Source organism: Charadrius vociferus, unplaced genomic scaffold, assembly GCF_000708025.1.
Source record: "Charadrius vociferus isolate BGI_N301 unplaced genomic scaffold, ASM70802v2 scaffold731, whole genome shotgun sequence".
Lineage (NCBI taxonomy): Eukaryota > Metazoa > Chordata > Aves > Charadriiformes > Charadriidae > Charadrius > Charadrius vociferus.
Window position 1 is genome coordinate 778,400 of NW_009646854.1, and position 15,741 is coordinate 794,140.

At 38.8% G+C, this 15,741-nt stretch overlaps 1 protein-coding gene across 4 annotated transcripts in view; it reads right to left on the reverse strand.

Moving 5' to 3' along the window:
• The window catches only part of PDE4D (phosphodiesterase 4D, cAMP-specific), a 370,935-nt gene that overhangs the window by 141,742 nt on the left and 213,452 nt on the right, over nt 1–15,741 (reverse strand). The window contains exon 1 of one of the 4 annotated variants that reach the window (XM_009894270.1): nt 12,915–13,209. The exons of the other annotated variants lie outside the window; for them this stretch is intronic. Within the exon in view, the coding sequence (XP_009892572.1) occupies nt 12,915–12,979 (65 nt within the window). The 5' untranslated portion in view covers nt 12,980–13,209. Of the gene's footprint in view, nt 1–12,914; nt 13,210–15,741 lie in introns of those variants that run through there. 4 annotated transcript variants of the gene reach the window in all.

The following is a 15,741-nucleotide window of genomic DNA, read 5'->3' on the forward strand; positions in this document are numbered from 1 at the left end:
GATGGCATTGCTGATAAATAAGTAAGGACTTCGTGGAAACGTAGACCTCTAGAGCTGAAAGTCAGATTCATTTGGAAGGCCTATCTGTGCATATGCACAACAGCAAGAACATCAGTTATAAACTGGCTGGTACCAAGAGAAATGCAGTCATAAGAGATAAAATCCTTTTAATAGGCGATTGTGGCATTTGAGTTGCTACCAGTGCTAGGACAGTATGAAGGCTGCTGCCACCATGAGGGGTTCAAAGAATGCTTCCTAACATTTTTCCAGCTCAAATCTCTCGGCTTTAAAAAATGGAAAGCATATGTCAGGAGTTAAGTCACTAAGAATAGCGTTACCAAGCATAGAAACGGTGCCTGTGCCTGTATTGACTGAGTCACTTCGCATGTTTTCTCGAATGTCCTGGACCCTACATGACAGTGAACCTTAACGGTCATTTCAGTCACACTGAAATCTAGGCAAGCACGGGTCTTTCCTTAATAGTATGAAATTCAAAGCAGACAGCACTGAGGTTGCTATCACAGGACACGAGGGACACTAAAACAAAGATCAAACCAGACATTGGCTTGGCCAGTGTTTCCAAGAGGATAAATCAAAAAATAAACTTCTGCAGACTAGGCTGGAAACGGCACAGCTTCAATATCACTGAGCCAGCCAGAATCATTTTCAGGCTCATTAAAAAAGGGCATCTGAACAGTTTGCTTGAGAACTGACAGAGAATAGGCTGACATTTTTAAAAGTAACTAATTATGCAATTGTAGTGCCTACCACTAATCGCCAGCAAGCTTTGAACCAGGGGTCCCGTTGGCTTTGATCCATGTGTTCTCTTCCTATGCCTTCCAAAAATATTCTAGCTTTTAAAAGATCCCTTATGCTGTGTGTATTTCCATTTGAATGTTGTAATTTTTTTCCCTATGTGTCTGTTACTCCTTGATTCTTGGCAGATTTCCTCTATATGTGGGTACAAATGAAAGATTAGTATCACAGTGATTTCCTGTGATAACAGGTAACAGCAGTTTTAGCCCGGTATACAGCTTTACTGTCCTCCGGTTCTAAATCACTTTCTTTCTCTTGTGAAGCTTATCGTTACATTTTGAACTGCTAGCAACTTAAGGCAGACAAAAGTGTCAAATCAGGATGTAAACATAATAAAGAGGGGAAGAAGGCAGCAATCTAGTCAGCTCTTTGCATACTGACTGTCATCCAGAGCTAGTAGAGCAGCTATCGAAATGGGCAGTGAACAATGAGCAGTAATACTGGAACTTTGGTTTTTTTGGATACTTACAGTGCAAGATTTGGTGTACCGTGAGCTGCCAAGGAGGAAAATGTTAAATTTCAAATTTTAAAAGTCTGTTTGCTAAAGCACAAGAAAAGAACTGAAAATTATGAAAGGTGATGTAAAAGTGGATCTACAGCACTCTACTTTGTGGACAAAACAGCTAAAATGCTCACTACGCAAGACGTAAACCAAGGAGCAGCCAGAGTGACTTAAGCAGAATGTTTTTTTCATTGTCGCAGCAAAGACACATGTCCACTATCTCATTATATGATTCATACAGAGGTTTATACTATAGAACAGAGACAGAAACGAAGTCAGGGAAACATCATTGTTTTCCATTTTGAAGAGAAATAGATCACCATAGTTCCTGACACACACCCAATTCCTCTTTTCAGCCCTGTTTTGTAGAAAGAACACAGTCAGGTCTGGTTTGACTTATTCAGAATCTCTGAAAAAATAAATTGTGAAACAGTGGGTATTAAAGGGTAAATAAATCCAAAGAAATATAGAGAAGAAAGGAACAAGAGCCAGAATACAAGCCAGGAAGGAAAAGCTATCCAAATCCAATTTTCTGCAGCTGTAAATAAGTATTTGGTTAATTTATGGTATAGACTTTCTTCCATTTAAACGAACAGAAGATTTATTCCCAAATAAACAAGATGCCAGGAATGGACTGAGTGGTGTCTACTTGAAACAGCAGCCTGTATTGCATGTATTGTTTGACATCCAGGTGGCTGAATGATTGCAAGAGATAATAAGAATGGCAGGAAATTAAATTATTACAGAATTAATTACAGAATTTCAACCTCAGAATTCAGTACTGTTTTAAGACTAAAGTAATGTGAAATTGAAGGAGACATGAAGAAAACCTGAAACTCATTTGGAAGCATTAGCAACATCTCCCTAAATGTCCCTTTCAGCCTAGCTGCCTAGCTACAAACTGCTTTCAAGCTGTGCTTTACAGAAGCATGCTCAAGTGGAGCAGTCCTTTGTACATTTTTAACTGCTTTCACATCACTGAACATGTTTAGAAGAAAACTTGTGTTACAATGGTAATGGGTGGAAAAGGGAACTTGGTTCTCCAGCATCAGCAAGGGATCCCTTCAGGGCCTTAGTTCCATTTCCAGTCCAAAAGAACGTAGTGTTGGGGTTTTTTTTGCCTTTTCTATTACTGACCTTCTTAGGGTAACTCGGTGTGTGTTTCTTTTTGGTAGCCTAAAAAGTATGCAAGAACAGCAACAAGGCACTAATATGGCCTCCCCTACTGAAAAACGTCTCCCGATGAGTATAACCAGAACATCTACCAGCACACATACTGATGTTACTGTTGTTCTTTTGTGACTTGACATTTTCATTTGTTGTAAATTTTCATTTGTTATAAGTGAACATGTTCCATTTTACCATTATGGAGTTTGTCAGAGCTAGCTTAAATAGAAGTCTTACACTCCTACTGCAAGTGCAGGCCAGCTAACTTTTAAATGTTCACCTTTTCTTCATTGTATTTCTGTCCACAAAATGCCAACAAAATGCCAAAATACCTGCCAACAAATTTTTTATGCCGTTTCACACTTAACAGACTAAAAATGATGACAAACTATACACAGGAATTGGATGAGATCTGTCTAGCATTTGTGAAATGGTATTTCAGTCTATCAGACGTCCTTCCTCCCCATTTCCTTTTTCCTATGTACGTTGCAGCCCCAGAAGACAAAGGCATTATCACACCATCTTCATGCAAAGCATGAAAAGTAAATACGCACATGAATCAAGAATAAAAAATAAATACGCAAAACAAAAAGATGGGTTTTGTTTTCTAAAAAGTTGCCAACATTGCTTGGCAAAACTTGAAAAAACGTTTGTTTATAGATCATGCAGGGAAGATTTACAGCACAGATTTGCACAGATGTCTGAACGTGGAGGCCAGGCCCCCTGGCAGTCCCTGGAGAGAGAGTTCAGAGGAAAGCTGGGAGCACCTGCCTGTCTTAGGATGTCACTCCTGATTTTCTGAATGGCCCTCCAGACCTATGCCATTTCCTCGATCGACTATACAATCATGGGTGATAGAATTGTCTTTAAAATGGTGAGAGTTTAAAAACCAATAACAGAGCTTTTTCTCACCTTTTAAATTTTGAAACTTTTAATTCAAATTTACAGCCTTTTCTGTCATCATTAAATCTTTTATTTTTACACGTGAGAGCTAAGAATTTCACGTGACTATAAGACTTGGGTATATATAAATATTGCTGGAACTATGCCAAGTGGAAAAGAATAGAAACAGGTACAATTTTATGAATGAAAAAAACTTGACTGGCACAGAAGTTAGGATGGGAAAAAGAAAATATTATTTACACATACAATTTAATTCAGACATACCTTAGGATGGCATGAGATGATAGCAGTAAGACTACAAACTGTTAAGACAAAGGTGGTCACTTATGGAAGTGTGATGTACCCTACCCTCATTTGGTCATACACACCATAAGGAGTACAGGCTTTATCACACTGTGGCTTCTCACATTAAATACGAAGAAACGTAACTTCTGAGCACTAAATCAAATTTTTAGCACTCTGGACACACTTGGAAAATACAGAGATACAAAAGAGGAAAGTGCAGGTTATAGTATAGAACACATACGATATGTTATATGTAGATATATACACATCCACAAAACCACATTTGGCGGTTCACAGGCATCATGCATCTAAAGTGCAAATAACCTAAAGGGGTTAAGCTGTTTACAAAATAACTGGGTATGTGATATGGTAATAAGGGTGTAAAACAGTGTAGGAGATGTTGAACAAGGAAGGATGATAGCTGCAATAACACAATTATGCAACTGCTTAGTTTTAGGTGTATAAATTCTTATTTTGTATCTGGAAGTTTTGAAGGCAAAAACCGAAACCAAGTGTTGGGTTTTTTTTTTCACGAAATGAAGTTAACATAATGAAAATAACTGTTTTGTTGCAGTCACGCAAAGGCAAATTTTCATGACATTCAAATGAGGAAAGCTATTTCAAACTCAGTTGGGAAGGAAGATTTAAATGCAAATAAGGAAAACCAAAAAGGCACAAAAGAAAAAAGGGGGGAAATAAAAGTAAACTAGCTGCAGAGTTGGACCCCAGATAATGAGGCAAATGTATAGGGGTGTAACTAGAGGAAAACAGATGTTGGCTAAGTCAAGGAAACATCACATGTCAAATGACAGCATTGCTCACAAACTTCAAATCACTAAATATGGAAATTTCTGGGACAATAAAGATGATTATGAATATAAAGCTCTAAGAAGGAAGATGATCTTATGTAACCGATCCCATGTAGGGGACGCCTCAGGGCAGCACCAACCAAGAAGCTTCTGCAGCGATTGGCTGTTTTTCCTCTATATATACCTCTTGGAAAGAATTTCCTAAAAGTGCTTGCTGGAATCTGCCCTGATGTTTCTGTGGGTGGATGCGGGAAGCAGCTATGAGATGTAGTGCAACACCATGTGGAGTTAGTCATTGGGGTTCAGAAAGCAGCGCAGCCATGTCACCATGGCGGAGGTCCAACTGGCCTCGGTGCAGCATCATCCCACCAGCTACCAGGGCAGCACAGCGGGCACCGATGTGGAAGTCTTTGCCATGTGTTGTCTTGCACTCCTCGTATGTAGCACCAATGTCCTTTCTTTCAAACGTTTATGGGTACATGTTATAGACCGATTTGGTTGTATGGTCTTATATAATTACACACGGGAATGTCTTCAAAATGCTGATAACTAAACAATATCATTTCATTAAAATGAAAACTTTTCATACATAAAAACTATTATTATTATTAAAAGAAATTTAAGAATAAATTTCAGAATTATCAAAACTATTTTCATCAAAATAAACCCCTTCTAGTCTGACATGATTTTTTACTCAAATATTTGATTTGAATAATATTTTTAAGTTATTAAATTGAAACAAAGCATAATGAAACTACTGAAATGAAATTTTTCAACTGATCTGTGCTGAATCTATGTTGAGATCTCTGACAAAGACAGTTATTTATACTTCTGCAGCAATCTTCCTATTTTAACGCTTAACACTTTCATAGAAGGGGAAAAGTCTTTCTTAAATATCTATAGAGAGAAGTATTTTTGACTTAGTGCTTGAGGCTTTGAGTGTATTAGTGTTAAATATCACCATCAGGTGCTGATATAAAACTAGCAAATGAAATGGAGAAGAAACAAATTTAAATCATAAGTTCCCTCTGTGCTTCTTGAATGCTCAAAACAAAGGTCAGATGAGCAAAATCAGTTTCTACCATTTAGCTCATAAAGCTGTGTACTGTCTTTTTATAAATAACAGGTTTGAAAATGTTTCATAATTTTTGATGAAAGAAAAAATATTTCAAAGCTCATATCATACTATCACCATGTCATGCACTTATGTAAGTCCTACATGCACACACGTTCACAGTAACACCAAGGTCAACAAATAAAGGAGTGCAGCAACTTATTTATGTGTTTTATAATGCGACTTAAGAAACATGCATATTAGTCTGAATTAAAACCCACCATAGATGAAATCTGATGGGAATCACAGTAATGAGGTTGAGTCATTTGTGCTGCCATTAGAATGATGACATCACTGCTTAGTGCCTTCATGTATGCGAATTTACCACACTTTGAGCACAAGGCTTTGTCAACATTACATTCAGCCTAAGTCGGTGGTTTATTCTTGCTGCTGTGTCCCAAAACATTATATTCTGTTCTGGACTTCCCTTGTTTTATATGAATACTCCCCTTATATTGTAAAACAATGCTACAACTACTGAATACTAAAGCATAAGCTAAGTTAGATGCATTAGAATGAATTAATCGAGTGAAATGTGCATGTTGCAGGTACCTATATACAAGTGAGATTCCATTTATATGTATTACTTATATTCAGTGGAACTTTTGTTGATAAAATCAGTGACATCAAGAGCACATGTCCTCCTAAGGCAGATGTCTAAAATGCGTGATGTTAAGTCATACCCTGAAAACACGTATTTCTTGATTACTAGTTCAGGTATGGCAGACATCTATCTTTAGGTGAGCTGAATCCTGTCTGCTCTGCCTTACACTGTAATTGTGCTTCTCAGGAAATTGTGTTGGAAGAAAAGTGTCCCTTACCTTCGATAAAAATGCAACCACCTAGTTCAGCCATCGTATAATGCAAGGGAATAAAAGGGAAATGACTTCTACCAAAGCATCTCAGCATTGATCCAGACTTGGGCTACCTCCTATCCTCAGCTGAACCAGCTGCTAATGGGCTTTTGGTCATTCAGGCTGAGCTGTAAAGTGAGCTCCCCATGAAGCTTGCTGACCTCTCCCTCGTGTTATGCTAGGGACAGACACTGAAGTGCCTTGTCTCCACTGCCCTCATGGCCCAGTTACCAGACAGAGGTCCATGACCTGATAATCTACAGATGTGCACAGAAAGAAGGTATGAGAACAAACTCTGCTGTAAAGACAAGATTATGTCTTCATGAAGATTGAGAGTGGTCTGTTTGTACACTAAAGTGAGTGGCAAAGAACTACAAAGTGTACTTGCATGCAGGAAAGAATATTACGTATGTTCTTCTGGATGTAGCTTGAAAGAGAATGTCTCTGAGGAAGTGCCCTTTCTTTGCTGGAGTCAAACTGTGCCATTTGTTCTGTCTGGCAGGGTGTGCAATATTTTTGTTTGTTTAAAAAACATTTATTATTTCAAGACAGAAGTTCCTCTCAATTCACGTTAAAGTATTGGATTTTACATCGGCAAGTCTAATACTTCTGCTATAAAAAATGCAGAGACCATGCCAAAAGATTATATTGTCAAGAAAAATCAGTGAAAATTCTCTAAAATCACTGACTTAACTTAAAATGGCAGTCAAAAAAAGCTAACAGCATACTGGGCAACAAAGGTACTGAGAAAAAAAAGCAGGCATAATTTTACCACTGTATAAAAACCTTAGTGTGTTCACGTCTTGAGTAATGTGTGCAGTCTGGTCTCTGTATTTCAAGGACAAATGGGTATTTGAGAAAATAAAAAGAACGGCAACTAAAATGATCAAAGGATGACGCAGCAACCTTTTTAGGAAAATCTAAGAAGTCTACAACTCCTCAGTTTCTACAGGAAAAGGCTGAGGAAGTTATGACTGAGCTTTACAAACTCATGAAGTTGGTGGATAAAGTGAATATAGAATCATTCACCAAATGCCACAATGACAAAACTAAGGGATACTCATTGAACCAGTAGGACACCCCTTTAAAGCACAGTAAAGAAAGTGTTTTCCTACGTAGTCAGGAAGGTTGCCAGAAGGCTGTGGAGGAAGACAGCATCAGCGTATTCAAAAAAGAGATTAGACAAATCCATGGGCAGCAGGTCCTTAAATGGATTACAAAGGGAACAGGCAAGGATGAACCCTATAACATCCCTAATACAATACTAGTATATGCTGGGTAATATGATGGGAACGGACTGCAGAAATTGGACAGACTTTCATGTTCTCCTGTTGCTGAAGGTGAAGACAGAATACTATGTTAGCTAGACCATTGGTCAGGCCCAGTAGGACCTGTCCTATATTGCTACAAAACAGAATATTCAATAACCTCAAACTACACCCTTAACTCACTAGAGAAAATAGCATTTGTTGCTGTATCATTTTTTAAAAGTAACACTGTTTAACATATCAGACTCTGGAAAATACTGCAATGCTGACTATGCAGGCTTCCTCATTAGCACTGACACTGGCAGAATAAATAAAAGCACATATGCCACCTCAAATTTCTATGGTTGTCATGATTTGAGGCCCATACTGCTTATAAAAGCCTATTTTGCTAAATGAAGTCACCTATGAATTCCATCAAAGACAGACTTCATGCAGGAAAGGTTATCTCTAGCTGGCAGGCTTTGTTCAGCATTCAGAAATTCCCTAATTCTGCGCGTGATATTCGGTACTTCAGCATCCCCATGAGTTTGAACACCCTGCAGCTTGCATTGAACTTTCCCAAAGGACTGTATTCAACATCTTCAACTACTAAAAATTATGTGAGGCCCCAACCCTCTTTTCAAGAGTAGTTTCATAAGCTATAACAACAGGGGACAGGTAATATCATCCACTATGACAACAGGCACTTGCCTCCCACAAATAATCATAATCCTGGAGAGGAAAAAAGATTAATCCAGTACATGAGTAAAACCCCTTAACTCTTCAACAGCCAAGTGGTATACATGCTGTTAATATTATTCACAGTTACATCTACATACTGTTCTCTGCCCTATAGACAAAGACTCGTTCAAGGAATACCCTTTGCTCTTGATCCCCCCAGCACGGGGATTCCCAGTCTGAAAGTCAGCAGTTACTTCAAAAATAGGTCTGATGTCAATTACCTAGAGGTATACGACTCATTCAATAGCATTTATTATATATATTCATCATGTTTATACTGGGAATAGGCTAGCACCAAGTGATCAACCAAGCAACTGAACTGTTTTGCGATAGCCAGTCTCTAGGCAGTGTGATGTAGCCACAGCTTCCTCCTGCCAGACATGGGTACCAAAAAACATGGTCATGCTCATGGCAGTTCTCCTTTGTGGCACCTTTAAGCAGGAAGTCTGTGCAGCTACCTCAAGTCAGCACAGCTGGATCTCATCCCATTCTTCTGTCCTAGCTCTTCTGCCCCAGAAACAACACTACTCACTGATGTCAGGCCACAAGCATTTTCTTTTCTCCATTCAATAAAACTTTTATTTAGCATCCCTATTGTGTTCTACATATTAAGGGTACAGTCATGAAAAGCTCATCCAATAGATCAGTTCTGTTCCACTTATCTATAAGTATGTTACAGACTGAGAAAGTCATACTTGACAGCATCCTTCAGCAATTTCCAATCTACTGAACTTCATGATATTGTAGACAAGCAATATCACCCATTTCTGGAGTTAAATAAGAACAGATGCATTGTTCTATAGAATACCACAGACTGAATCATCAAAGGCCTCTGATTTCAGGGGCATTAGGGAGGCTGGGATGTGCCCTTTGCAGATCAGCCAACTCTAAGTTCCAAAAAACAGGAAAGCACAAATTGGCATACATTACAAAAAAATAAATGAAGACAGAGGAAGGCCAACCCACAAAATAAACAGATAACTACCAACTCTAGACATACCATGCAGATAGGATTGTGGCAAAAAGCTGACAATACTCCTGAGGCATATTAGCTCTTTGGGCTAATTATCTGTATCATGGAAAAAAAAAAAAAAAAAAGAAGTTCTAATATTTGATCAGCTGCACCTTTTCCAGACAGTAAGCTCTTGTCCAACAACCCTGGCTACTTGCTTGACTTGACATCAGTTCCTCTCTACAACTTCCAAAATTTTAATTCATTCCCTATAAAATAGCATTTTTTTACAAGTTCAAACGTTTCCATTATTACAAAAGAAATGACAGAAATATGACATTTTTGTGAACACTGCTGCTCTAACGTTCAGTGGCAAATAGTCAAGATAGTGGAGTCACATTCTCTTTAAATGCATGTACTCCCGCCCCAGCCAAGGTTTTACCTTATAGTGAGTTTCCTTACTACCTTGCTATTTCTTCTTAGGAATAACAAGACAAGTCAATCATCTTCACTGAAAAGTCTGTACCATCATTTATCCCTTCTAGACTATTTCTCAGAAATGTTCTGATTCACAACCACACTTCACAATCACATCCTGAAGTCAGGAATGAGTAGGAATGAGTGACAGAATTGAGCAGCATTAACTTCACAGGTAATAATCCTTAAATAAGTCACCTTTTTATTTTGCTTAAATACCAACCATCTGCTTTTACTTCAGTCACTATAACGTCACGAGAAATTTTCCAAGGTGCATCAGAAAGAGAAGGTTTGCCTAAAGACTCTAGTGTCACGCTAAGGACCAGCCAGCCCCGACAGAGAAGACTTTGCAAGGGGAAGCATCAGCGCAGCCTGGGCTCTCCTGCACCTCCTCAAAGCCAGCTGGTGCACCTCTGCACACTACCAGCGGGTGCTTTGTTGTATTGGTACTGGAAAGAGTATCACACTTCTAGCACATACCCTGAAGTTATTGCAACTTTTGGACAGCAGGTGAGAGTGATTTCAGGGAAGCAAGAGCAGAGGTTTGTCTGCCTTGTCTCTAAGTCTATTGGTTTGTCTGCCTTGTCTCTAAGTCTATTGGTTTGTCTGCCTTGTCTCTAAGTCTATTCCATCCTCTCACTGGTCTCCGCGTGTTGGGAGCCTGGTTTCTGCTCTTCATGGGAACTTGGTTCCCATGGGAAACTGCAATGCAAGGACATACTGGAACTGTTTCTCTGAAACCCTTGCAAGAGGGATATCCATCCTTCAGTACAACCCTGTCACTCAGTCCCTGTGCTCCTGGGACCCACAAAGCCCCCTGTGGCTTTTCTTGTCATGTTCTCCCATCTTCTCCTTCCCCACAGTCACCCCTGCTCCTCCAATACACAGCAGGATTGGGATGCTAACAGATAAAGGAGAATTACATGCTGTAGCTCCCCCTGCCTCCTTGCCTGAACATCCATCAGTGCTCCTCACTTCATCACGTTACTTGTCCCTAAGCGTTTTGGTGCTGCTGAATACCATGGCCAGCCTGGAGTGTTGCTGTTCTGCCCCACAGAAGTGCAGGGAGCGGCGCTGACAAACCCATGGGCTCCTGTGTCTGGTGATTAAGAACACCAACTGAAGTCATGCAGGTGATTTGGACACCGGCCCTGCTCCGGCCCACCACGAAGTTGGCTTGGTTGGGCAGTGTGGGTAGGGTGAGCTGGCCTGAGCTGCCACCTCCCCGGAGGCAGCCGGGAGCTGAGCTCGGCGCGGAGCGGGGTGGCCGGCAGCTCCCTCCTCTTCCCTCCTCCCTCGGCACTCCAATTTCCCTCTGGTCTCTGGCTGGGGCAGGGTTTGCCTGGCTCCGCTCCACGCCGCCGGAGAACAGCATGCACCTTGTCTAGTCTGCCTCCAAGGATCTCCCCCAGAGCCACCTCTGAGCTCAGGCCACGTTTCCAAGCGGCAGGGTAGCAGGGGACTCCAATTCACAATTAGCACAACAGATATTCTCACCTACCAGATCAACTTCATAACTAAAGGCACTGGCAACAAAACGGAGGCAAGCAGGTATTTTAGACGGAATACTGGCTGGTCAAATCAGCCTGCATGTATCAGCTACAAGGATTTTTTTTTTTTCTTTGGAAAGATTTCTCTCTTTCCTGCAAGAATCAATGGAAGCAGTCAAAAACCAAATAATTGAAAGGCAGAAGATTTAGTCAGAAAGATACTGGTTTATTTGCACAGTTGTACGTAACATTTAAGGTATGTATGTTTTAGCTCACTACTGTGGATACACCCTGTGCAGTGTTAACACTTTAGCAATATATAGCTCCCTGACGTTGTATTATTTTATTATATTTTAATAAAGATATAGAGCCACAACTAACTGCAGTTATTTCAGCAAAACTCTTAGCAGTTTTGGAGAACAACTGGACTACTTTTCAGCTTGAGAAGTGTAGTTATTCCATTTTCTTTTAATACAAAATGGTTTTAGTAAAGGATAACTGGAAAAAATTAGTAGCTGCTTTAATGGTAGTACCAACATGGCTTTAACTCAGAACTAAGACTCTTTGAAACACAAAGTTTTTAATAGGCTAATGGTCAATTAACTTGATATATTTACTCACAAAGAAATGTATTTAGTTACTTGTCTATCCCACAGCAACACATAAGCCATTTATTTCTAAACAAAGGCTATATTTTAAAATACATCATTTTATACCAGTTAAATATAGCCTTGAACAGTTAGTCTGTTATGTATTTATTAAAATGATGGTGGTTTTATTGAAAACACAGACAGAAGAAAAAAATGTGGGAGCCATTAAAAGAGAAGGGGGAATTTATTTCGCATACCTAATAGAAACCTCTCCTGTCGGTGTCTATTAAGCTATAAAAAGCATGAAGTTCTCTCAAGAACAAATGATTAATCAAAAGACAGAATTTTGCTGATTGCTAACTGAAAAAATCTGCAAGAAAATCATACACACAGATCACTACTACAGTCTGCTTCTATTTCTCTGAGCCTCTGAGAGGAGGGGGAAACACATAAAGCGTAACACAGCAGTCTCACACATGCCACTATAAAGTCTGTCTCCTCCCAGGACACTTATCTCTACCAGTCAGACTATTTATGCAGTGAAACTATATGTAAGTATCCCAAAATAGCTCAAGCAAACTATAGCTTCATTTTACCCTCCAGCCTCCAGAACGGCAAGCTTTATATTATAACTTTGTTCCTGAAATAAACCTATTGAAGATTTTTAGAAGGTAACTCTAAGTGCAAGGACTGAACCTGACTACTGAACGGGGTAAGAGTATGTAATGGGTTAAAACAACGTATGTAATGGGTTCTCATTAAAAAAAAAAATCCTACACACAGTATTGTACAACAAAAAGCTAAATTATTTTGGTTTTTACTATTAATTGTGAAACTCAGCAGCTAAACATCTTCAATAACCATGCAAAATCTATCAAGCCAAAATTAAACCCTGTGACTTTCTTGGGACATGTCTGTGTGTCATAATAGGAAGGGGAGCTTGAAAGAAACAAACCAAACACGTTACCACATTGCGTCGGCAGTCCTTAAGGAGCTGGTAGATCGGGATCTTGGCTTCATAATAATGCTCATTTTGAAAAATTCCTCCAGTATTTCTAGCAGTCAAATATCAGTTGTCCTTACAAAGCTCATTCTCAAAGGACTCCATTTCAAAGATTTTTTTTAAATCCTCTGATTTTTAAACCCCTTGAAATCCGTCTCCTGTAATAATCCAGGCTGTGGAGGAAGAATTCTAACACGCTGCAACTCCTTCCTTTTTCACGCTGAATTTACTCTAGCACTGTGCTGTTCGGAAATGACAGTGCTTTTCTCTTCTGTCTTGTATTGCCCTGGGAGGAACTAGTCTATTTTGAATCTATTCTCCCTGCAGGTCACATGGGAACGAAGGCAGCTGAAAAGAGTCTCTATCTCTTTCTTGCAGTTTGATAACAACAGGTTTAAAGGTCGATCACTTTTTTTTTTTAAAAAAAAAAACACAGGAACAATACTGACGTATAATAAATGAAAGGAAAAAATGAATGTAAGTTACAGTAACATTAGTGAGTTTGCAGGGAATTTCCTCTTAGAGATGTGCTAAATAAATTACTCTCCATGGAGTAAAGAAAGGAACAAAGATTTTTCATTCCAAGTTAACTAAAAGCCTTACCTAGAAATGTAATTCCTCCTCCTCCCCCCCCCCAACACTTGCCTAGATACTGTGAATAAGTACTATTGTCTAACTTCACAAAACAGAAAGTATTCCTTTTCTGAAAGACATTCAAAACACTGTAGGGAAGTTAAGTAAAAATAAAATGCCTTGTTGACTGTTAAAGTCAAACACACATACAGACAGCTATTGTTATAAATCACTGAAGGACAAAATATCTCAGTTAAAGAACTCTAACATGATGTCCTCTCTACTATTCTGCAGAAAGAGATCTTTTCTCGTTACAATAAATACATCGATAGCTTATGCATTACAAACAAACTTGTATTTATAATTTCTAGCCAACAACTTATCATAAAAGCTTTGAGAGTTAATTCTTTATAGGAAGTATAAGCGTAAGCATATTTGGCAATTTCAGCATTAGAAGAGGCAAAAAATGCAGATAACTGGATAGTGGATATACCACTTGTACATTTTGAATTTGCTCTGAACCGGTTTAGAATTGCTTTTAAACCGAAAGAGGAAAGTTATTGCTCAACAAGTGGCTACATGCATAATAGCCATTCCTTTGTACAGTCTTTACAAGTGTTGCGGTATATTACTTCTGATGGTAGTGCAGTTAGGTTAATCATGAAAGCAAGCACTAAAAATTATATTTATCAAAATGATACAGACTTGGCAAGTAGAAGGAAAACATGATAAACAGGCTATGCGTTAAAATATCAAAAAAGTCATCAAATAGGAATGTGTGTGAAGTGTGTAAACCTCTCTAGAACCTTTGCACTTTATTTTATAACAGTACAATAAAATGCATTACCAACTACATTGTGTATCAACAGGAAAGAGCCTAACCGCCCTGGAGCCTTATGCCAGTCATCTGCATAGAATGTGCTCCAAAACAGCAAAAGGAATGTTAATAATGTTTCTTGCTAAGCATTTTGTTATTCATGTTTTCTGGCACCTATCTTTCAAATACCACCTAGTGTTAATGCAGGACCTTTTGTAAGAGTCCTGTGGAATCATAAAAGTTAACCTCAAAGAGCAGAAAAAGCATCTGTTGTAAATTTAGCTCAAAGGGTCGAACAGTCATGGGACCTTTAGTAACAGTTGGGTCTGTCACTGTGCAGGTCACATGTCTATAGAAGTGGGCATAAATCAGGCACCATGTTGTGAAACTTCTTCATCCCTTAAACAGATGGAATAGGTCATGAAGAAAACCAAAAATCATATGAAATAGAGGTGCTGGGCTATTACAGAATAGCTGGCCATTTTAAAGCTTTTTTTAAGTTTATCTGATTATTTATTATTGATAAATATCAACATTATTCACTTATCAATGAAGGTACACAAAATGAAAGAAAATAAAGCTTCTGACTAAGTAGATCCACAATACCATACAGAAATGGAATATTCAAGAACCCCTTTTGTCATGCCACACCGTAGGTATCTCAGGATGGTTTGTTCTCAAAAGTGTATCAGTCAAGATGCTGCCTCTTACTTGTAGTTAATAGAACTATAGCTAGAAATATACTGCAGTATATTACTATACAATATAAATACACTGTAGTTACAGTATATACCTAATTAAGGTAGTGTTTTTCAGTGCAGTTTCAGAAAAAAAATCTGATGGAAATTAAGATTACCAATGGAGGTAATACCAACACCTATTGCTTAACTTGCTTTCCTTTTCTGATCTCCATCAACTCCTTAGAACAACACCTGTTCTCCAAGAGCCTGCCAACTTCAGACCAGGCACTATTATGACATATATATTAATTAGCAACAAGAAGACTACTGTATTGCAACCATATTCTAAGCAGTCAAATCAGAGCCTGTCCTCAGGTATCAACCTAAGAAGCGCAGGCTTCCTGCAAAAAGGAATGTATCAGTAGGAGGGAGAGCTCACAGGCCTCCAGGGAACATTAGTTTCATGTGAAATTCAAAAATTGACTTTGGTGAAGCTAAAAAAGGAGGGTTTGAGAAAACGAGACCAAAAAAAAGAGCAACAACAATCAAGCAAAAAAACCCCTTAACTTGGCATCTGGAACAGTATCTTACAGGCTGCATGCAAAGCAAAACCAAATTGCCTGTGATTTCATAGCATCATAGAATGATTCTCAGCTTCATTAGCGATAAAAGATTTTTGCATGGAATCCGGGGATTTGAAAGACAGTATGAGAAAGACAAA